Below are 22,180 nucleotides of genomic sequence, written 5' to 3' on the forward strand. Positions count from 1 at the left end.
TAAGGGAGGATTTGAAATACCAGAGCAGGAAGAATGTTATTCCAGCCCTAAAAATAGATGCCTTGGCCTTTAAAACACCGAGAAGCGAGCAGGGTGGCTGCCTTCCTGCAGTGCCACCACCGCAGAGAAACAGCCACTTTGGGGCCCAGGGGACCTGCTGGGGCCTTGCTGGCTCTGAGGACCTCTGCTTTGAGGGGCCTGTAACCCTTGGAGGGGAAGTCAAACAGAGGGAAGCTTGTCAAGGGGTGTCCTGAGGGCCACAGCAGCAGGATGAAGAATCATAGAATTGTCAGGGTTGGAAGGGACCTCAAGGCTCAGCCAGTCCCAACCCCCCTGCCATGGGCAGGGACACCTCATACCACAGCAGCTTGCTCACAGCCACCTCCAGTCTTATCATAGAATTGATAAGGTTGGAGAAGACCTCAAAGATCATCCAGTCCAACCTGTCACCCAACACCTCATGCCTACTAAACCATGGCTCCAAGTGCCACATCCAACCCCCTCTTGAGCACCTCCAGGGACGGGGACTCCACCACCTCCCTTGCTCAGCCTCTGTAAAGACAATCTATGAAACACTGACCAACTGACCTCAGCTCCCTGCTGGGGGCTGGTGTGCATTCAGGCAGGTGGCACCAGGGCAAAACATGAAGAGAAGGCTTTCAGGGAGACCTTGGAGCAGCCTTGCAGTAGCTGAAGGGGGCTACAAGAAAGCCAGAAGGGCTTTCTCCCTGGGGAGGGAGCTTTGCCAGGGGCTGGGAGTGCCAGGCTGAGGGACAGTGGCTTTCAGCTGGAGGAGGAAAGATTGAGACTGGAGATTGGGATGAAATTCTTGAGAGTGAGGGTGGGGAGACACTGGCACAGGCTGCCCAGGGAGGCTGTGGCTGTCCCCTCCCTGGAGGTGTTTGAGGCCAGGCTGGATGAGGCCTTGAGCAGCCTGGGGCTGGTAGGAGCTGTCCCTGCCCATGGCAGGGACATTTGAACTGGATGATCTTCAAGGTCCCTTCCAAGCCAAACCATTCTGTGAGTCTATGAAAACTTTGAGTGAGTGCCTCCTTATTTTGGGGTTAAGAGAACAAACAAGGTGGTCAGTAACTAACACCAGTCACAGAGCATCCTGGCAGGCAGAGAGTGGACAGAGGGGAGCAAAAATTGGTACTGCTCATGTCGACTTAATCCCACAAGGCCCAGACAGCAAACAGATCCCTTGGCCTCAGGAAGCATTCCCAAAGGGTTAGCACTGAGATGTTTGGCTGGAAAAGTTCTCTCCAAATTCCAGCCACAGGGATGCTTCCCGGGGCAATTCCACCAGCCAGGGAAAGCAGCTCAAAGAGAGCAGCCCAGCCCAGGCTGTTTCTGGGCTCTTCTGCTGCTGGGTGGCTGCTTCTTCCAGGCTTTCCAAAATGCTTAGCAAATGGGCACACCTTCCCAGGAGGACTGCAAAAGTGTGCCCACAGGGTTTGGGTGCTGAGCCCTCCTCGGTGCCTGAGGAACCTGGGGAGCAGGAGGCATCCAGAGCTGCAGGCTGGGAGGATGCTGCTGGGGAGAGGAGGAAAGGGGCTGAGGAGGAGCCAGTTTCCACCCAGTCTGAGCCCATCTGATGGCTGTGCCAGCCACAGCTCCATGGCATCCTACACAGTGCTGAGCTGGGGCACAGAGTGGTTGTAGTGGAGACTGCCAAACCCTAGCCATGCCAGAGGGGTGCTCTGGGGTGCCAGGAGGGGCTCCTCACCCTAAAAAAGACATTGAGGTGCTGGAGCAGGTCCAGAGAAGGGCAATGAAGCTGGGGAAGGGTCTGGAGAACAGAGCTGGGGAGGAGCAGCTGAGGGAGCTGGGGTCGATTTGCCGTCACTGGAGGTGTTCAGGAGGAGACTTGCTGGGGTGCTTGGTGCCATGGGTTAGCTATTTGGGTGGGTTGGATTGGTTGATGGGTTGGACAGGATGATCTTGAAGGTCTCTTCCAACCTGGTTTGGTTTATTCTAATAAAGATTAGTGTGGAGAAGAGGAGGCTGAGGGGAGACCTCATTGCTCTCTACAGCTCCCTGAGAAGAGGCTGGAGCCAGGTGGGGGTTGGTCTCTTCTCCCTCTCCCTCGTTTCAGGTGATAGAAGGAGAGAAAATGGCCTGAAATTGTGCCAGGGGAGGGTTAGGTTGGAGAGGAGGAAAATCCTCTTCATTGCAAGCGTGGTCAGGGATTGGCAGAGGCTGCCCAGAGAGGTGGCGGAGTCCCCTTGCTTGGAAGGTGTTAAGAAAGGTGTGGCCACGGCACCTGGGGACGTGGTTTGGTGGCCGCGGTGGTGCTGGGCTGGGCTGGATGACCTTAGAGAGCTCTTCCAACCCAACCCAACCCATTCTCCGGTTCCCCGATTTGGTCACGCCCCAGCGCTCGCCAAGCGGCTCCGCGGGGCCACCCCGCGGGGCCACCCCCGGCCGCCGCCAGCCGCCCAGCCGCGGCCGCAGTCCCGCCCGTCGGGGGCGGGGCGGGGCGGGGCGGGGGCGACGCCGGCCGCCTCCCCGGCCGCCTCCCCGGCCCCGGCCCGGCCTCCTCGGCCCAGCGCCCTGCCGCCGCCCGCCCTCCCGCCCCCGGAGCCGCCAGCAGGTAGGAGCCGCCCCCGCCACGGCCGGCAGCCGGCCTGGGGACCGCGGGGTGCCGCCCGCTCGCTCCCCTGTGCCCCTTCGCCCTGTGGCACCGCCCCGCGCACCGGCTCTGCCCTGCCCTGCCCCGCACTGCACTGCACTGCCCTGCCCCGTCGGCCCGGCTGCCGCAGCGGCGGGGAGCTGCGGCGGGAGGTGGCGGTGGGAGCGCTGCCCGCCCAGGGGCTGGCCCCGGCGGGGGGGGACGCGGAGCTGCTGCAGCGCTCGGCAAGGAGCCGGAGCCCCGGCGCTGAGCCTGCCGGGACGCGGCCGGTGGAACCGCGCCGATGAGACGCCCGGAGCCGCCTGACCGAGCGCCTGGAGGAGCCGGCTACGGTGAGGTCTAGGTGGTGATCTGGGCGTCCCCTTGGCAGCCCCCTGCGGCATCCCTCCCTCCGGGTCTGAGGGGTGCCGTGCTGATGGAGCCGGGCACGGCCGGCGGCTGCCGGCAGCTTTCCGTGCACAAACCCGCCTGGGCTGAGGCTATGGCGTGGGACAGGTCCTGCCTTCCTCCGGTCCGGTGGGGATTCCTGACGTGCGGGCTGGGTCCCGTCGGTTTGAGGGAAAGCAGTTGGGCTGTGCTGTGGTCCCTCAAGGGAGGGAAGGCGAGATCCTGCCTCCCGATGACAGCAAGCGACACGGCAAGGCTGGGCGCCGATGTCCCAGGGTGATGCCGGGGCCGCACGGGATCTCAGCCTCAGCTTCCCTTCCCGCAGCAGGCTTGTGCCAGAGCCGGGATTCAGAGCCCTCAGGCTGTAGAGATTGGATAAATTCTGAGCGAGCTTCCCTTCTGCTGCTGCTTCATTATCTTTTGCCGTTTAAACAAAGCTTCCTGGCAGCGTGACCTTAGGGGCTGTCCGAGCAGCATTCCCGGAGCCCTCACACCGTAGCAAAGTCCAGGGGCATAGTTAGCTGCCAACAGCGTGGAGCAGGGGATGTGTGGTAGCTGTATCCCAACACTGCCTGGCCCCTTGAGTCCTGCTCAGGTGGACACAGCTGCCTCAGAGAAGGGGACTTGACTCTTGCTGATTTTTCTGCCTAGGGGGAGCAGGGTGAAGAACAGGGACTCACATTTCCCTGACAAACCCTTGCCTCCTGTTTCCACTGCTGTGCTGCTGAAAGTCAAAGGATTTTCCTGTGCTGCTCTTTGTGCCCAGCTGTCAGCATCCTCTGGGCCTGGGTGGCAGAAGCCAGCGCAGTTGTTTCGTTTCCCCTTTGAGGATTCTTGGTGCTGCAAGTGTCTGCTTTTGAGATGCAAGAGCCAGGGCTCTGTGCTGACATTTGCAATTGTTTTGCCTGGGGTTCACAATTTCCTGTCCTCCCCCAACCCTTTCCTTGCAGCCTGAGAGTGCAAGACTGTGGTTTGGCCCAACACAGGCACTTTAAGCTCCCAGCCCTGAGTTCCAGCCTGAAACAAGGATTGCAGCCTAAGTGGGAGTGAAGAAACAGGGGGAAGGTCTATGGGGTATGGGGCAGATGATCTTAAGCAATGTATTAGGAGGAATAAGCCATGCTGGAGATGGTGAGGTTGAGAGCAGCCCTGCAGAGAAGGACTTGGGGGTGTGCTGGTTGGGGAGCAGCTGGATGGGAGCCAGCACAGGGCACTGGCAGCCCAGAAGGCCAAGGGCAGCCTGGGCTGCATCCAAAGCAGTGTGGCCAGAGCTGGAGAGAGAGGATCCTGCCCCTCTGCTCTGCTCTGGGGAGACCTCACCTGCAGGGCTGTGTGTAGCTATGTGGCTCCTGACACAAGGGAGACCTGGACCTGATGGAGCAGGTCCAGAGGAGGCCACAAAGATGATCAGAGGACTGGAGAGCCTCTGCTATGGGGACGGGCTGGGAGAGTTGGGGCTGTTCAGCCTGGAGAAGAGAAGGCTGCAGGGAGACCTTAGAGCTACAGTTCAATATCTGAAGGGGACCTATGGGAAGGCTGGGGAGGGACTGTTTAGAAGGGCCTGTGGGGATAGGACCAGGGGCAGTGGTTTGTAACTGGAGCAGGGTAGGTTTGAGTTGGCTATAAGGAGAAAGTTCTTCGTCAAGATAGTGGTGAAGTACTGGAACAGGCTGCCCAGAGATGTGGTTGAGGCCCCATCCCTGCAGACATTCAGGATCTGACTTGATGTGGCCCTGGGCAGCCTGATCTGGTTGGAGGTGTCCCTGCTGACTGCAGGGGGAGGTTGGGCAAGACGACCTTGGAGGGTCCCTTCTGACCTGATGCAGTCTGGGAATGTGTGAAGGCTGAGATTTGAGCAGTGAAGGGAAAGCACTGGGAACAGGTGGAGAGAGAAGAGTGGAGTGAATGGGAGGAAAGAGAGGAAAAGAAGGCTGCTGAAGCTTCAAAATCCATGGAAGAAACTGTCACAACAGCTGAAGCTTACCTTGCATGGGGTCAGTGCATGTGTTGTTCTAGAGAACAAGTCTTAGAAGGAGTGGCTGGGGGAGCTGGGGGTGTTGAGTATGGAGAAGAGGAGGCTGAGGGGGGACCTCATTGCTATCTACAGCTCCCTGAGAGGAGGTTGTAGGGATAGAGGTTCCAGGTGCTAGGAGAGGAAGTGGCCTGAAATTGTGCCAGGGGAGGGTTAGGTTGGAGAGGAGGAAAAATTTCTGTGCTGCACGAGTGGTCAGGAGGGTTTGGAAGAGGCTGCCCGGGGAGGTGGTGCAGTCCCCATCCCTGGGGGTGCTCAAGAAACTTGGGGGCCGTGGTTTAGTGGCCATGGTGGTGTTGGGTTGATGGTTGGATGATCTTAGAGGGCTTTTCCAACCCAAAGAATCCTGTGGCTCTGTGATGTGACTGCTGAGGCATGCTCTGGATGGTTGTGTCTGCAAGGGAGAGGTGCCTGCCAGAGCAGCAGTCTCTGGAGGAGTGCTGTTTGCTCCATCAAGAAGTGTTTGCTTTGGCAGGCTGCAGGCTTGGCTTCCTGGGGAGGGCTGGTCCTGTGTTCAAGGCAGGACACTCTCCACCCTCCTGCTGCCTGCTCCTCAGCACCCAGGAGCTGCTGAGCTGAGCTGCCCTGATGGATAGGGCAGCATCCTTGGTACGACTGGTGGGACAGGAGGTGCTCCCTGGTGCCCTCAGGAGAGAGCTGAGCTGCCTGTCCCACGGGGAGCAGCAGGAAGGGAGGGAAAGGCTGGGGACTCAGGCCAGTCTGCAGCTATGGTGAGGGAGTGTTTGGCTTCCTCCTCTTCATTTCCTGAGCTGGGGCAGACCCAGACAGTTGGGGAGAGAACTTGTTCCCTCCCTGTCTTATTTGCTGCTCCCTGTGAGGAACCACTGCAGCCCTGGCTGGCTGAACCAGTGGCCCATCAGATTTGGCACTGCAGGAGTGGACTTTGCCTGGGCAAGAATAGAATAGAATAGAATTAACCAGGTTGGAAGAGACCTCAGAGATCATCAAGCCCAACCTATCACCCAGCACCATCTGATCAACTCAACCATGGCACCAAGCACCCCATCCAGTCTCCTCCTAAACACCTCCAGGGATGGGGACTCCACCACCTCCCTGGGCAGCACATTCCAATGGCCAATCTCTCTTTCTATGAAGAGTTTCTTCCTAACCTCCAGCCTAAACCTCCTCTGGCACAGCTTGAGACTGTGTCCTCTTGTTCTAGTGCTGGGTGGGTGCCTGGGAGAAGAGCCCAACCCCCAGCTGACTACAACCTCCCTGCAGGGAGTTGGAGAGAGCAAGAAGGTCTCCCCTGAGCCTCCTCTTCTGCAGGCTAAGCAACCCCAGCTCCCTCAGCCTCTCCTCACAGGGCTGTGCCCCAGACCCCTCCCCAGCCTTGTGCCCCAGACCCCTCCCCAGCTTTGTTGCCCTTCTCTGGACACCTTCCAGCAGCTCAACCTCTTTCCTAACCTGAGGAGCCCAGAGCTGGACACAGGACTCAAGCTGTGGCCTCAGCAGTGCTGAGCACAGGGCACAAGGACTTCCCTGCTGCTGCTGGCCACACTCTTCCTGACCCAGGCCAGGATGCCCTTGGCCTTCTTGCCCCCCTGGGCACACTGCTGGCTTCTGTTCAGCTGCTCTCCACCAGCACCCCCAGGTCCCTCTCTGCCTGGCTGCTCTCAGCCACTCTGTCCCCAGCCTGTGGCACTGCCTGGGGTTGCTGTGGCCAAAGTGCAGCCCCTGGCACTTGGATGTGTTCAATCTCCTGCCCTTGGCCTCTGCCCATCTGTCCAGCCTGGCAAGGTCCCTCTGCAAAGCCTCTCTACCCTCTAGGTGTGGTGTAGGAGGTGATGTAATGTAGCCTCTTGCCTACAGAAAAGTCTGCCTGAGGATGTTTCTGGCACAGCAGACATTTGAAGCCCTCTGGAGGTGATGGAGAGGCTGCTGGCAGCAGGCTTGAAGGCTTGGCCTCTGTGGAACAGGTGGAGGCTGTTCCCTGGTCTTCTCTGTCCATTGTGTTTGCAGTGGGCTTACATAAAGTTAATGTGTGGCATTGTCCTCTTGTAAGGGCAGTTCATGATTGCAGCAGCCTGGGAGCCTGCTTGCCAGGTAACTAACTCCTACAGACCCTCATGGTGGGGAGGCAGAGCTGGTCAGTACAGAAATGGCTCTGTGTGCTCCTTCCTCACCTTGCACTTCTCTCAGGACACTGTGTGGGAAGTACCTTGAGTGTCCCTGTTGTGTTTGCTGGGGGGGAAAAACAGGGACAGGGTAGTAAGGGAAGGGAACCCTGGAATTGTTCTGGCCTTGCAGGGCCCTAAACTGCAGAAGGAGGAGGCAAGACAACCAAGAAAAACTGCTGTGCAAAGTCAGGGCTTAGGCTCTTCCCTTGGCTGAAAAGCTATCTGCAAGCTGCCATGGCAGGTCTGGCTCTTTCTTCACCGGGTTCCACCTCCACCTGGGCTGTGCCTGGCCACTGACATTGTTTTCCTGACAACAGGACAATCCTCCTGGGCAGCCTTCCTGCCCCCTTGCCTTTCAGTGTGTGTCTTGGCTGTGCTTGCTCCTGCACAGTGGAAGCATTTGAAGGAGCAAATAAACCTCCTCCCCAGGCCTCTATCAATCAAGCCATCAGCCTTCTGGGTGGACAAACACACCTTCTGCTTGCTGCTGCTCAGGCAGCAGCCATTAGGTTGGGGAGGTGAAGGTGGAGGATCAGTGTCACAGAATGCCAGGGGGTGGAAAGAACCTCCAGAGATCATTGAGTCCAACCCTCCTGCCAAAGGATCACCCAGGGCAGGTCACACAGGGACGCATCCAGGTGGGGTTTAGAGGTCTCCAGAGAAGGAGACTCTACAACCTCCCTGGGCAGCCTGCTCCAGAGCTCCAGCAGACTCAGAGTAAAGTTTCTCCTCATGTTGAGATGGAGTCTCATGTGATTGAGTTTGTGTCCGTTGATTTAGGGGTGCTGGGGGAGGAGAAGCTCAGCAGGAGCCAGCAGGGAGCACTTGCAGCCCAGAGAGCCAAGCAGAGCCTGGGCTGCAGCAAGAGAAGTGTGGCCAGCAGGGCCAGGGAGGGGATTCTGCCCCTCTGCTCCACTCTGCTGAGCCCACAGCTGCAGCTCTGGGGCCAGCTCTGGAGCCTGTGTGCCAGGAAGGCTGTGGAGGGGCTGGAAGGTGTCCAGAGCAGGGCCAGGAGGAGGAGCAGAGGGCTGGAGCTGCTCTGAGCACAGCCTGAGAGAGTTGGGCTTGTGCAGGCTGGAGAGGAGAAGGCTCCCAGGAGACCTTCTGGTGGCCTTGCAGGAGCTGCAGGGGGCTGCAAGCAAGCTGGGGAGGGACTTTGGAGGGGGTGAGGGAGGGCTAGGAGTGGGGGGGCTGGAGCAGAAGTAGAAGTGGGGAGCTGGAGCTTGGCTGTGAGGAAGAAGTTGTTGGGCAGGAGGGTGGTGAGAGCCTGGCCCAGGCTGCCCAGGGAGGTGGTGGAAGCCTCCTGGCTGGAGGTGTTTGCAGCCAGGCTGGAGGTGGCTGTGAGCAAGCTGCTGTGGTGTGAGGTGTCCCTGCCCATGGCAGGGGGTTGGAGCTGGCTGAGCCTGGAGCTCCCTTCCAACCCTGGCAGTTCTGTGGTTCTATGATTGCCTCTCATCCTATCACTGAGTATCAAGGGAAAGAGACAAGGGCTTGTAGGGCTAGGACAGGGGACAATGGCTTTGAAACCATTCAGTGGAAACCACTCAGGTCCTGTAGCTGTGTCCCAAAAGCCTTCACACCCCAGGCTCTGTGCCTTGGTTTTTTTCATGCCCAGTGTGGGTGGTGCTGCCTTTGTGCAGCAGCTTCACCTCCTAGGCTGACCATGGCAGGGGGAAAGGTTTGCTGCTGCCTTGCCATCAGCGACTGGCTGCTGGGATGCTGAAGCCCCTGCTGTGTGGGTGCTCTTCCTGCTTCCAGAGTGGGGGGAAGCTGAGGCAGGGTGGTAGCTCTGCCTCCTTTCTTGGTCTTTACCTTCTCCTTTGTTTCTAGCAGGCATGGATGGGAAGAAGTGCAGCGTGTGGATGTTCTTACCTCTTGTGTTCACCCTGTTTACCTCAGCTGGACTATGGATAGTGTAAGTTTTGTCTCCTGCTGCTGGTGTGGGAAGATGCAAGTGAGGTTGGGGCAGCTGGAATTCACCACTGTGGTGTGAGCTGCATCTCAGCAGGCAGAGTGTTTGGGAATGCTCTGTCCTTGTGTGGCTGGGCCAGGCTGTGGCAGCTCATGGCTTGGAGGGTCCCGTTTTTATTGCTGAGGTCAAGTTTCTGAGCCTGCCTTCTTCCTGGCACCAGGAGAGACAGCCAAAAACAAGGGCAAAAAGTTCCCTTTCACCACTGTTTTCTTTGCATGGCTTAGGAGAGCTCTCGGAGATGCTCTTGGAGATTGCCTTCTTGGGGATGCAAACTCCAAGCCCTCAGCATCCAGCTGAGTGCTGACCCCTCCCTTCCTCACAGCCGCTTCCAGCACAAGGCATGCACTTCCCCTGAGCTGGGCTCCCTCCAAGCACGCAGCCAAACCACTGCAGCATCAATCTGGGAGCAGTAAACATTCAGACAGCAGCTAGGAATCAGTTACTTTGCAGGCTGTGGTTCTGGCTCTGCTCTGGGGCTGGTATTTTTCCAGCAGCAGGGGCAGCTTAAGCCATTTTCCTGACCCCTGTTGCTTGCTGTTCTCCTGGTGCCATCCCCTCTGCCTGTATTAAAGCAGCTTTTGTGGAAGGGGGAGGGGACACACCACGGTAAACCAGATGGACCACATGTTGTCAGTGAACCCCTTGGGTGGCTATTTTGAAGGGCAGCTCAGCTCAGTGACCCTCTTTGCCTGCCTGGCCCTGCAAGACAGCTGCAGCACGAAGGAAGGCACAGAGCTTAAGCTGGGGAGTGAGCAAACCTGCCTGCCTGAGCAGGGGGGAAGAGGGGCTGCCCCCAGGAGAGCCTTGAGACACTTTCATCTGAGTGATATCTGGACTGTGTGTATTTAGTGATGGATTTCTTTTGCAGGTACTTCATAGCAGTGGAAGATAACAAAATTATCCCACTAAGTGTTCCAGATAGGTAAGAGCTGCCTGTGGGCTTGCCAGGCAGTCCCAGCATTGACAGGGCTGGAAGGGACCTCAAGGCTCAGCCAGCCCCAACCCCCCTGCCATGGGCAGGGACACCTCACACCACAGCAGCTTGCTCACAGCCACCTCCAGCCTGGCTGCAAACACCTCCAGCCAGGAGGCTTCCACCACCTCCCTGGGCAGCCTGGGCCAGGCTCTCACCACCCTCAGGGGCAACAACTTCTTCCTCACAGCCAAGCTCCAGCTCCCCACTTCTAGTTCTGCTCCAGCCCCCCCACTCCTAGCCCTCCCTCACCCCCTCCAAAGTCCCTCCCCAGCTTGCTTGCAGCCCCCTGCAGCTCCTGCAAGGCCACCAGAAGGTCTCCTGGGAGCCTTCTCCTCTCCAGCCTGCACAAGCCCAACTCTCTCAGGCTGTGCTCACAGCAGAGCAGCTCCAGCCCTCTGCTCCTCCTCCTGGCCCTGCTCTGGACACCTTCCAGCCCCTCCAGAGCCTTCCTGGCACAGGGAATCCAGTCACTTGTTTCTCTAAAACAATGAAGCAATGAAGGCTAAATGGGAGGCTGTTGAGCCTGGATAAAGAGCAGGCTGAAGAGGGATCTTCTCAATCTCTAAAGGGTGAGGGTCCAGGGGATGGGGCTGGGCACTTTCCAGTGGTGTCCAGTGACAGGGCAAGGGCCAGTGGGTGCAAACTGGAACCCAGGAGGTTTCACTTCAACATAAGGGAAAAACTTCTTCACTTTGAGGGTGTCAGAGCCTTGGAGCAGGCTGCTAGAGAGGCTGTGGAGTCTCCTCCTCTGAAGGGATTTCAATACCCACCTGGGTATTGCAGTCCTTGGCAAGCTGCTGAGGGTGGCCCTGCTTTAGCAGGGGGGCTGGAGTGGATGATCCCCAGAGGTCCCTTCCAGTCCCCAGGGGGTTTGGAGTGGATGATCCCCAGAGGTCCCTTCCAACCCACAGAGATGTTGGAGTGGGCAATCCCCAGAGGTCCCTTCCAGCCCCCAGGGGATTTGGAGTGGGTAATCCCCAGAGGTCCCTTCCAGCCCCCAGGGGGTTTGGAGTGGGTAATACCCAGAGGTCCCTTCCAACCCACAGGGGTTTTGGAGTGGGTAATCCCCAGAGGTCCCTTCCAGTCCCCAGGGGGTTTGGAGTGGATGATCCCCAGAGGTCCCTTCCAGTCCCAGGGGGGTTGGAGTGGGTAACCCCCAGAGGTCCCTTCCAGCCCCCAGGGGGTTTGGAGTGGGCAATCCCCAGAGGTCCCTTCCATCCCCCAGAGGGTTTGGAGTGGGTAATGCCCAGAGGTCCCTTCCAACCCCCAGAGGTCACTCCAAACCCCCTGGGGGTTGGAAGGGGATAATCCCCAGAGGTCCTTCCAACCCCCAGAGTTCCCTTCCAACCCCCAGGGGGCTTGGAGTGGATGATCCCCAGAGGTCCCTTTCAGTCCCCAGGGGGTTTGGAGTGGGCAATCCCCAGAGATCTCTTCCAACCCCCAGGGGATTTGGAGTGGATGATCCCCAGAGGTCCCTTCCAACCCTCAGGGGGTTTGGAGTGGGTAGTCCCCAGAGGTCCCTTCCAACCCACAGAGATGTTGGAGTGGGCAATCCCCAGAGGTCCCTTCCAACCCCCAGGGGGTTTGGAGTGGGTAATCCCCAGAGATCTCTTCCACCCTCCCCCCCCAGCCACCCTGGGACTGTGTGAAACAAACTCCTGAGTCTTCTTTACGTCCCTTAGGAAACCTGGTTCCAAAAGACCACCTTATATAAGGTAAGTGAAGGATTTGCTGCCCCTGGCTGCTGTGCTTGGGGGTGGGTGGCTGTGCCCTTGCTCCCTCCCCCGGGGCCCCACTGATGGCCTCTGTGCTCTCTAAGCATTGCAGGTGATGCCCCTCCGGCGAGCTGCGTCTTCAGCCAGGTCATGAACATGGCAGCCTTTCTAGGTAGGAGCCACCACAGGAATGGTTCTCCTGGGGCTTTCCCAGCAGTGGGAGGAAGAAGGAGACACCACAAGGAGAAGAGATTGCCTTGGGGAGTATCCCCAAACCCAGCTCTCTGCTCGTCTCTTAAGTCTGTTACCTTCACCTCTTGGGACTGTAAGCAGTTGAGGGTGGCCCTGCTGGCTGTTGGTCCTTGAGGTGGATTGCAAACTGGATTCACAGCAGAGCTCAGAGGGTTGGCAGCAGTGGCACAGAGTCAGCTTGGAGGCCTGTGGCCAGTGGTGTTCCCCCAGGGATCAGGACTGGGCCCAGTTTTGTTCCATCTCTTCATTAACCACCTGGCTGAGGGCACTGAGTGCTCCCTCAGCAAGTTCCTGATGGCAGCAAACTGGGGGGGGTGGGAGGGTGGCTGGCAGCCCTCAGGCTGTGCTGCCACCCAAGGACAGCTGGACAGGCTGAGAGCTGGCTGCAGGCAAACCTCATGCAGGTCAGTAAGGACAAGTGCAGGGTCCTGCACCTGGGGAGGAAAGACAGCAGGCACCTGGTCTGGTGTCCATGGCCCCAGCAGCTTGCTCCAGAGGAGAAGCAGCAGTGGGCATGGTGGTGGTGCAGAAATACCTCTGTGCTGTTCCCACCTTCTCTAGCACAGGTGGGGTTGGCTCTGCCCCCTGCCAGAGAGCTCAGTGCCCCTGGGTGCAGTGGAAGTTGGTGCAAGGCCAGCTGCTGCAGTGTGAGTGCATGGTGGTGTGTAGGTGAGGTCCATGTGCTGGCTCCTGCACAGCCAGACGTGAGGGGGCTCTGCTTTCCCCCAGGAGATTTGCATCCCCAGCTCCTAGACAAAGCATCTCAAGAGGAGGAGGAGCTGTGGGAGCTCAGGGAATGGTTTGGGTTAGAAGGGACCTTAAAGATCACCTGCCATGGGCAAGGGACACCTCCCACCGGCCCAAGGTGCTCAAGGTCCTCCAGCCTGGCCTTGAAGCCCTCCAGGGAGGAGGCAAGCATCAGGCTCCAGAGAAGCTCACCAGCAGGCTAAATTCTCTTCTTCCTGTGCTGAGCCTGGCCAGGGCCTGAGTGGGGTTGGGGGGTGCAGAAGCAGCAGGGCAGCCCAGCCTGCAGCCAGCTCTCTCCTCTCTTCCTCTCCTGGGAAGAGGCTGAGGGCTCCACGAGGCCCCAGCCAGGCGGTGCCTGATGCTGTGCCTTGCCCTGTGTTTCTGGGTTCTGCACATTGGCCACAGCAACCCCAGGCAGTGCCACAGGCTGGGGGCAGAGTGGCTGAGAGCAGCCAGGCAGAGAGGGACCTGGGGGTGCTGGTTGATGGTAGGCTGAACATGAGCCTGCAGTGTGCCCAGGCAGCCAAGAGGGCCAATGGCATCCTGGCCTGCATCAGGAACAGTGTGGCCAGCAGGAGCAGGGAGGTCATTGTGCCCCTGTGCACTGCACTGGTTAGGCCACACCTTGAGTCCTGTGTCCAGTTCTGGGCCCCGCAGTTTAGGAAGGAGGTTGACTTGCTGGAACGAGTCCAGAGAAGGGCAACAAAGTTGGTGAGGGGTTTGGAACACAGCCCTGTGAGGAGAGACTGAGGGAGCTGGGATTGCTCAGCCTGGAGAAGAGGAGACTCAGGGGTGACCTTATCACTCTCTACAACTACCTGAAGGGAGGTTGTAGCCAGGCAGAGGTTGGTCTCTTCTCCCAGGCAGCCAGCACCAGAACAAGAGGACACAGTCTCAGGCTGCGCCAGGGGAGGTTCAGGTTGGATGTTAGGAAGAAGTTCTATACAGAGAGAGTGATTGCCCATTGGAATGTGCTGCCTGGGGAGGTGGTGGAGTCACCATCACTGGAGGTGTTCAGGAGGAGACTTGCTGGGGTGCTTGGTGCCATGGGTTAGCTGTTTGGGTGGGTTGGATTGGTTGATGGGTTGGACAGGATGATCTTGAAGGTCTCTTCCAAGCTGGTTTGGTTTATTCTAATGAAGGTTTATTCCTCCCCAGCGCTGGTGATGGCTGTGCTGCGCTTCATCCAGCTGAAGCCCAAGGTGCTGAGCCCGTGGCTGAACGTCAGCGGCCTGGTGGCCTTGTGCCTGGCCTCTTTTGGCATGACCTTGCTGGGAAACTTCCAGGTACTGCGCCCCAGGCTTCACCTCTGGGGCTCTGCTGGGAGCCTCCTGCCTTGCCAGCAGAGCTGCTGAGGGCTGTGACCTCCAGCAGGAGTCTGGCTGGGCCCCAGCCCTCCCTCTACCTGCTCTGCCCCCTCTGTCTGCCACCCAGGGGGTGCCAGTGGCGTGCTGAGAGGAAGGCACACACTCATCTCCCCCCTCTTGCCAGCAGGCTTGGCACCTGCATGGTCACACCTGACCTGCTGAGAGCCAGGGCAGGGAACCTACTGAAGCCACAGGGGTTGGCACAGGTCACTGAATCACAGAATGGTTGCAGCTGGAGAAGACCTCTGGGGTCACCAAGGCCAACCATCAGCCCAACCCCATCATGGCCACCAAACCCTGGCCCCCAGGTGCCATGGGCACAGCTTGCTGCAACACCTCCAGCCATGGGGACTCCACCACCTCCCTGGGCAGCCTCTGCCAACCCCTGACCACTCTTGCTTTTGGCAGGGGGGTTGGACTTGATGATCTCTGGAGGTCCCTTCCAACCTCTAATGTCCTGTGGTACTGGACTGGGAAGCCAGGTGTCATGTGTCCTGCACTCTCTGCAGCAGGGAATGGAGGCTCTTAGAGAACTGTTTGGGTTGGAAAAGTCCTCTAAGATCCTTGATTGCAACCATTGAGCTAACCCCACCATGGCCACCAAACCATGGCCCCAGGTGCCATGGGCACAGCTTGCTGGAGCTCCTCCAGCCATGGGGACTCCACCACCTCCCTGGGCAGCCTCTGCCACCCCTGACCACTCTGGCAGCAAAGAAATTCTTCCTCCTCTCCAACCTAACCCTTCCCTGGCACAATTTCAGGCTGTTTCTTGTCCTTCCCTCCTCCAGTGTGGGGTCCCTTGTCCCATGGGAGACAGTCCCTCCATGATATTCTCCAGCATGAGTCCTTCCCAGGGGCTGCAGTTTTTCACCAGCAGCTCCAGCGTGGGTCCCTTCCCCAGGGGAGCAGACTGCTCCACTGCAGGCTCCTCTTAGGAGTCACAGCCCCCAGGCACAGCCACCTGCTCTGCTGTAGGGTCCTCCCCGGGGTGCAGGTGGGCATCTGCTCCACCATTAATCCCTGGGGGCTGCAGAGGCTCAGCCTGCTGCCTCCCCATGGGCTGCAGGGGAATTCGGTGCACCCTCTGCCTTGCTTCCTTCCTCGCTGACCTTGGTGTTTGCAGAGTTGTTTCTCTCCCTTCCCACTTCCCTGCAGCTTTTATAGGGGGGCTGGAACAAAAATAGAAGTGGGGAGCTGGAGATTGGCTGTGAGGAAGAAGTTGTTGGGCAGGAGGGTGGTGAGAGCCTGGCCCAGGCTACCCAGGGAGGTGGTGGAAGCCTCCTGGCTGGAGGTGTTTGCAGCCAGGCTGGAGGTGGCTGTGAGCAAGCTGCTGTGGTGTGAGGTGTCCCTGCCCATGGCAGGGGGCTGGGGCTGGCTGAGCCTGGAGCTCCCTTCCAGCCCTGCCAGTTCTCCCTTCTTGAATACATCAGCACAGAGGTGCTACCACCACTGCTGACTGGCTGGCCTTGGCCATAGGCAGATCCAGCTTGGAGCCAGGGAAGCTCCTAGCAGCTTCTCCCTGGAGCCAGGCCTGTAGTCCATCCCTCCCCAGCCTCTGTGCCACACATCCCTCCCCCCTCTGTGCCACACATCCCTCCCCCTCTCTGTGCCACACATCCCTCCCCCTCTCTCTGTGCCACACATCCCTCCCCTCTCTGTGCCACACATCCCTCCCCTCTCTGTGCCACACATCCCTCCCCAGCCTCTGTGCCACACATCCCTCCCCCTCTCTGTGCCACACATCCCTCCCCTCTCTGTGCCACACATCCCTCCCCCTCTCTGTGCCACACATCCCTCCCCCTCTCTGTGCCACACATCCCTCCCCTCCCTCTGTGCCACACATCCCTCCTCCTCTCTGTGCCACACATCCCTCCCCTCTCTCTGTGCCACACATCCCTCCCCCCCTCTGTGCCACACATCCCTCCTCCTCTCTGTGCCACACATCCCTCCCCCTCTGTGCCACACATCCCTCCCCTCCCTCTGTGCCACACATCCCTCCTCCTCTCTGTGCCACACATCCCTCCCCTCCCTCTGTGCCACACATCCCTCCCCCTCTCTGTGCCACACATCCCTCCCCTCCCTCTGTGCCACACATCCCTCCCCTCCCTCTGTGCCACACATCCCTCCCCTCTCTGTGCCACACATCCCTCCCCTCTCTGTGCCACACATCCCTCCCCTCCCTCTGTGCCACACATCCCTCCCCTCCTCTGTGCCACACATCCCTCCTCCCCTCTCTGTGCCACACATCCCTCCCCCTCTCTCTGTGCCACACATCCCTCCCCTCCTCTGTGCCACACATCCCTCCCCCTCTCTCTGTGCTACACATCCCTCCCCCTCTCTCTGTGCCACACATCCCTCCCCCTCTCTCTGTGCCACACATCCCTCCCCCTCTCTCTGTGCCACACATCCCTCCCCCTCTCTCTGTGCCACACATCCCTCCCCTCTCTGTGCCACACATCCCTCCCCCAGTGCCCCTGCAGCATCAGCCCCATGCGGCCAGGGGGTAGCTCCGGTGGCCTCCAGACAGTCAGCACTTTGCTGGTCCCCAGCTCTCCAACGATGAGGAGATCCACAACGTGGGCACCTCGCTGACCTTTGGCTTTGGGACCCTGGCATGCTGGATCCAGTCTGCCCTCACCCTCAAGATCAACCTGAAGAACGAGGGGCGGAAGGTGGGGATCCCACGGGTGGCCCTGTCGGCCAGCATCACCCTCTGCGTGGTGCTCTGTATCCTTTGGCCCTGCTCCCCGGGCAGCCTGAGAGCCCTGGGGCTGTTCAATCTGGAGAAGAGAAGGCTGGGAGGGATCTGATCAATGCCTATCAATAGCTGAGGGCTGGGGGGCAAGGGGAGGAGGCCAAGCTCTGTTGGGTGGTGCTCAGCAATAAGCCAAGGAACACCAGGTGCAAGCTCGAACAGAGAAGGTTTCACCTCCACAGGAGGTAGCCAGCTGGGGGTTGGTCTCTTCTCCCAGGCAAGCAGCACCAGAACAAGAGGACACAGTCTCCAGCTGTGCCAGGGGAGGTTTAGGCTGGAAGTTAGGAAGAAGTTCTTCCCAGAAAGAGAGATTGGCCATTGGGATGTGCTGCCCAGGGAGGTGTTGGAGTCACCATCATTGGATGACTGGATGAGGCACTTGGTGCCGTGGTTGAGTTGATTAGGTGGTGTTGGGTGATAGGTTGGAATTGATGATCTCAAAGGTCTTTTCCAACCTGGTTAATTCCATTGTATTCCATTCCATTGTAAACTTTGCAGTGAGGGTGACAGAGCCCTGGAGCAGGCTGCTCAGAGAGGTTGTGGAGTGTCCTTCTCTGGAGACTTTCCACCCCCACCTGGATGCATTGCTGTGCAGACTACCCTGGGTGAGCCTGCTTTGACTCACCCCCGGGTGGGGGGCATCCAGAGCCTCCCTGGGCAGCCTGTTCCGCAGTCTCACCACCCCCCTGCTGGGGAACTTCTTCCTCAGCTCCAGTCCGACCCTGCTCTGCCTCAGCTTCAAACCATTCCCCCTTGGCCTGGCTCTTGGTGCCATGGTTTAGTAGTCATGAGGTCTGGGGTGACAGGTTGGACTGGATGATCTTTGAGGTCTCTTCCAACCTTATTGACTCTATGATTCTGTGATGATCTCTGGAGGTCCTTTCCAACCTCTAACGTTCTGTGGTACTGGACTGGACTGGGAAGCCAGGTGTCATGTGTCCTGCACTCTCTGCAGCAGGGAATGGAGGCTCTTAGAGAATTGTTTGGGTTGGAAAAGTCCTCTAAGATCCTTGATTGCAACCATTGAGCTAACCCCACCATGGCCACCAAACCCTGGCCCCAGGTGCCATGGCCACAGCTTGCTGGAGCTCCTCCAGCCGTGGGGACTCCACCACCTCCCTGGGCAGCCTCTGCCAGTCCCTGACCACTCTGGCAACAAAGACATTTTTCCTCCTCTCCAACCTAACCCTCCCCTGGGACAATTCCAGGCCATTTCCTCTCCTTCTATCACCTAAGGAGAAGAGCCCAACCCCTACTTCACTGCAGCCTCCTTTCAGGGAGCTGCAGAGAGCAATGAGGTCTCCCCTGAGCCTCCTCTTCTCCACACTAATCAACCCCAGCTCCCTCAGCTGCTGCTAACCAGGGTTCTCCAGCCCCTTCACCATCTCTGTTGTCCTTGCAGTCCCTGCTGTTCTGGCTCACTGGGGCTGCTGGGTTTCACAGGGTGGTTTTGCAAGGTGATTTAAGGAGGATTAAATACTGCATGGTGTGGTTTGAAAGCTGCCCCCGTTGCCTGCAGTGCAGAGATGTGACCTGCTTCACTCTGGGAAGCTCCTGGCAGGTGGGGGATGAGGGCCCACAGCCAGATCTCCAGCTTCCTGCCTCTGTCCCTGGCTAGTTGGGTGTCCAAGCAAGGCATTGACCTCTCTTTGCCCAGGTCTCTTCCTCTGGAACTCTTTTATCAGCCTGATCTGGGGTCAGGCAGCCCTGCTCCTGTGTGCCCTGGGCACTGGCAGACACCTGACATCCCTTCCATCTCTGGCACTGCTGCTGGTGGCTGCCTGGGTTGGCTGTCACCAGGGTGACTTCAGTGATGATGATGCTTGCCCCTTGGCTTGCTTTCCTCCTGGGTTGTGCCTCTGCTTCCGTGAGAGCTCCTTGACTTCCCTCCTCCAGATTTCATCCTGATGGCACAGGGCATTCACATGCACGCCTCCAGGATCCAGTGGGGCCTGGTGATGTGCTTCCTGTGCTACTTTGGCACCTTTGCAGTGGAGTTCAGGCACTACAGGTTTGAGATCGTTTGCTCCGAGTACCAGGAGAACTTTCTGAGCTTCTCCGAGAGCTTGTCGGAGGCCTCCGAGTACCAGACAGACCAGGTGTAGGCTGTCCTCTGGCAAGGGGGGGAGGGGGGCAGGTGTGGGCTCATGGGGTAAACATGACCTCATTTACACTTTGGGATGAGTTTGTTTTCATGTGCAATCATGGGGGCATTGCCAAAGGGCTCGGAGGGCCCCGGGAGAGCAGCGGCTCCCTCCTCAGCGAGAGCTGCCCAGGCTCCGGCACACTGCCCAGCAGCCCGCCCTGGAGGGGCTCTGCTGGGACAGGCACTCCTCAGCCTGCCCTGCAGAGCAGGAGGTGAAGGGAAAGGGCTTCTCCAGGCACCAAGAGTCTTCAGGAGTGGCTGGTTCCTAGGGCACCAGACTGCATCTTTCACGTGTTTCTTGTGTTGTTTGCTTGGCTGCCAGCTGGTGTAAGATGGTAGGGAGAGAGAGAGAGAGCGAGTGGCTGTGCCTCCTGCACTTGGAAGCAGGCAGTGGAAGACCCCAACTGGATGGTCTCTGTGTTGGGCAGGCAGGCAGGCATCTCCTCCAGCCTAGAAAGCAGCAAGGTGGCCAAGGCAGGTCTGGGAGAAACTGCTGTGATCAGGGCATGTGGTGGATGCTGCCTTGTAGCTGGGCACACAGCCCCAGGCCAGAGGAGCTGGGACAGTGGGGTCCTGTGCTTGGCTCTGTGTGTGAGGCTCACCAGTGGGCACTGAGGGAAGGGAAGCACTGGATGGAGGTGGGAGGGTCTGTGGTGCTCAAATCACCCAGAAGAGGCTGCTCCCTGTGTGCAGTGCTTCCACCACGTGTGTGTAGTATCCCAGAAGCTGTTTGGGGCTTTCCTTTCTGTTCATGGAAGGGGGAAGCTTGGTGTTAGCAACACTGAGCTCACCTTCAAGAAGAACAGAACCCTTGCAGGTGGTTCTGGGCACAGGGTTTGGATGTCTCCTGGTGCACTTAGAAGTCAAAACTTGAGACATGCTGACAGCAGACCCTGGGCCCCCAGTAGGGTCAGCTGTCCTGAGTGGAGTCTGCCACAGGTTTAAGTGGGTTGCCAAGGTGGCAGGGAGGCAGTGCTGAGGGCTTGGAGGGGCAGGAGGGGAGCAAGCAACATTAGCAGGGCTTCTCCCTCCCTGAAGGGAGGCTTGCAAACAGAAGCTCTTGAGTTGTGTGGTTGGTTGGTTGGTTGTTTTTTAAAGCAGGAGCTCAAAGGCTCTGTTTGAACACCTGAGCTTGGGAAGGGCTGGCAGGGGAGTGCTGGGAGCTGCTGCTCATGAGCATGGATTCTGTTTCCCTCCAGGCAGGCTCAGCTTTAGGCTTGCAGCTCCTCTGAGCTGCAGGGAAGCAGCATGGGAAACGAAAAGGCATTTGAAGGGCAGCCTGTGCTGCAGTGTGGCATTGCTGACAGGGAGGAAAAAGGCACAAGGATTGTTTGGCCTTCTGCAAAGGTCAGAGGCCTCTCCTGGAGGGAGGAAAATCTTCTGTCCAAACCAGTCTAAGAAGAAAAGCTTCAGCCTGCCCTTTGCCTCCTGTGGGCCAAGAATTGTTCTCAGGCAGTCATGTTGTAAATCCAGAGCACCCTCCAGGCTTTTGTTGTTGGGCTGCTGAAGGCCCCCTCTTAGCTGTGCCATTAGTGAGCAGCTCTGCTGGAAGGCTGCTCTGAGGGTGGCCCAAAGGCACAGCAGCAAAAAGCAGCTGTGGGCTCCTGCTGGAAGCACAAAAAAAGCACAAACCAATACTGCTGATAAGCACATGGGGGGCAGAGCAGACACAGAGGCTGGGTGGAGGGCTGCTGGTCTGTGCTCCCACAGCACCAGGGGGAGGAATGTGGAGGCCACACAAGCCTCCTCCTTCCACTTAACCACCCCAAAACTGCTGACAAGGTTAGCCAAGTGCTCCTGCACCTGAGGAGGGAAGCATGGCTTGGCCACCTCCACGCTGCACAACAAGGTGTGAGAACTACCTCGAGTTTCTACCTGAGGGGCCAGAGCTCAACCACCAAAGGGGTAGGGACAGATTGCTGGCCTTGTCCTCCTCCCCTAGAAGGGGTCACCTTTGGGCAAGCTTTGTGACCACATCTGCCACTTCCCCTGGAGAGGAGATGGAAGCCATGCTTTAGAGCTCAGGGCAGTGGCAAGCTGAAGGGACCTGTGCATGCTGCATTGCCAATAAACCCAACTGGTGGTGCCAGGCCTGCTCTGCTGAGCACAGCCAGGCTGCTCCTGCAGCTGCTGCCAGGCTGCTGGGCACAGCAACCGCTGGCACAGCTGCTGAGAGATCAATCCAGCCACCCCCAAGCCCCTCTGGAGGCCTGGCTGCTAGAACCCAAGGGGATTCATCTCTGACCAAATCTCTCCACCGCTGACTGCAGCAGCTCCCCAGCAGCCCATCCAGGGAGCTCCTGGGGCCAGGGGCAGGAGGGGTGGGGGGACAGCCTGGAGAAGCTGCAGGTGGAGCATCCTTTCCCAGGAGCACAGACACTTCCTTAGTGCACAGGGAGCACAAAAGAGCTGCTTGTTTGGATGGTGTTGGGACTGTAAATAGGCCACTGTGACCTTGGGTGGGTTTTTTTTGGGGGGGGGGGTGTGTACCAGAATCAATGACTTTTCTGTTTGACTATTTCCTCCCCCCCCCCTCCTATTTTGGATTTTATCAAGGGCCCATGGCAGGGGGGTTTGGAACTAGATGATCCTTGTGGTCCCTTCCAACCCTGAATGAAACTATGAAAACAAAATGATGCTTGTGATGATTTATGATCATTATTACTACTTTCTTTCTCTCCTTTTTTTTGTCCCCCCCTATATGCAATCCAAACAGAACCTTCAGGGGTTGAGGTGGTTGTTGGTTTTTTTTTGGCTGGGAAAATGATGTACATTTTCTTAAGACTCTTTCTAACTGCACATTTCAGCCCAATGGCTGCTCTGCCCTGAAAACATGACCACTAATTAAAAGTGCTTTTATGGAGAAACTCAGGCTTTTCAGTTGGTTTTTATTTCTGGGGAGTGGGGGGGTGTGTGTCCCCCAACCTCCCCCCCTCCTCCTCCTCCCCCTCCCCATGCATAGCTTTCTGAGGGCAAATGCAAAGCATAAAGGTATTTCAAGTGTCATGATCGACATGAAGGAAGCAAGGGACTCTTCAGCCATGCAGATAACTCT

At 58.3% G+C, this 22,180-nt stretch overlaps 1 protein-coding gene across 3 annotated transcripts; it reads left to right on the top strand.

Annotated features, from left to right (window-relative positions):
* The first annotated feature begins 2,572 nt into the window (after positions 1-2,572).
* TMEM150C (transmembrane protein 150C) lies at positions 2,573-21,992 on the top strand. 3 transcript variants are annotated; one of them, XM_068168034.1, is made up of 8 exons: positions 2,573-2,596; positions 9,029-9,110; positions 10,036-10,089; positions 11,826-11,858; positions 11,963-12,030; positions 14,016-14,143; positions 16,774-16,951; positions 18,876-21,992. In XM_068168034.1, exons 2-8 carry the CDS (start codon positions 9,031-9,033, stop codon positions 19,082-19,084), a joined length of 750 nt encoding a protein of 249 aa, XP_068024135.1. In that variant the 5' UTR covers positions 2,573-2,596; positions 9,029-9,030; the 3' UTR covers positions 19,085-21,992. The 3 variants fall into 3 exon arrangements, with proteins under 3 accessions (XP_068024135.1, XP_068024133.1, XP_068024134.1); XM_068168032.1 differs by lacking the exon at positions 2,573-2,596 and adding an exon at positions 2,603-2,967 and having other exon boundaries at positions 9,026-9,110; XM_068168033.1 differs by lacking the exon at positions 2,573-2,596 and adding an exon at positions 2,603-2,967.
* The last annotated feature ends 188 nt before the right edge of the window (positions 21,993-22,180 follow it).

The sequence above is a fragment of the Melanerpes formicivorus genome, unplaced genomic scaffold (genome assembly GCF_026170545.1).
Source record: "Melanerpes formicivorus ecotype bairdi unplaced genomic scaffold, bMelFor1.0.p_v2 SCAF_129, whole genome shotgun sequence".
Lineage (NCBI taxonomy): Eukaryota > Metazoa > Chordata > Aves > Piciformes > Picidae > Melanerpes > Melanerpes formicivorus.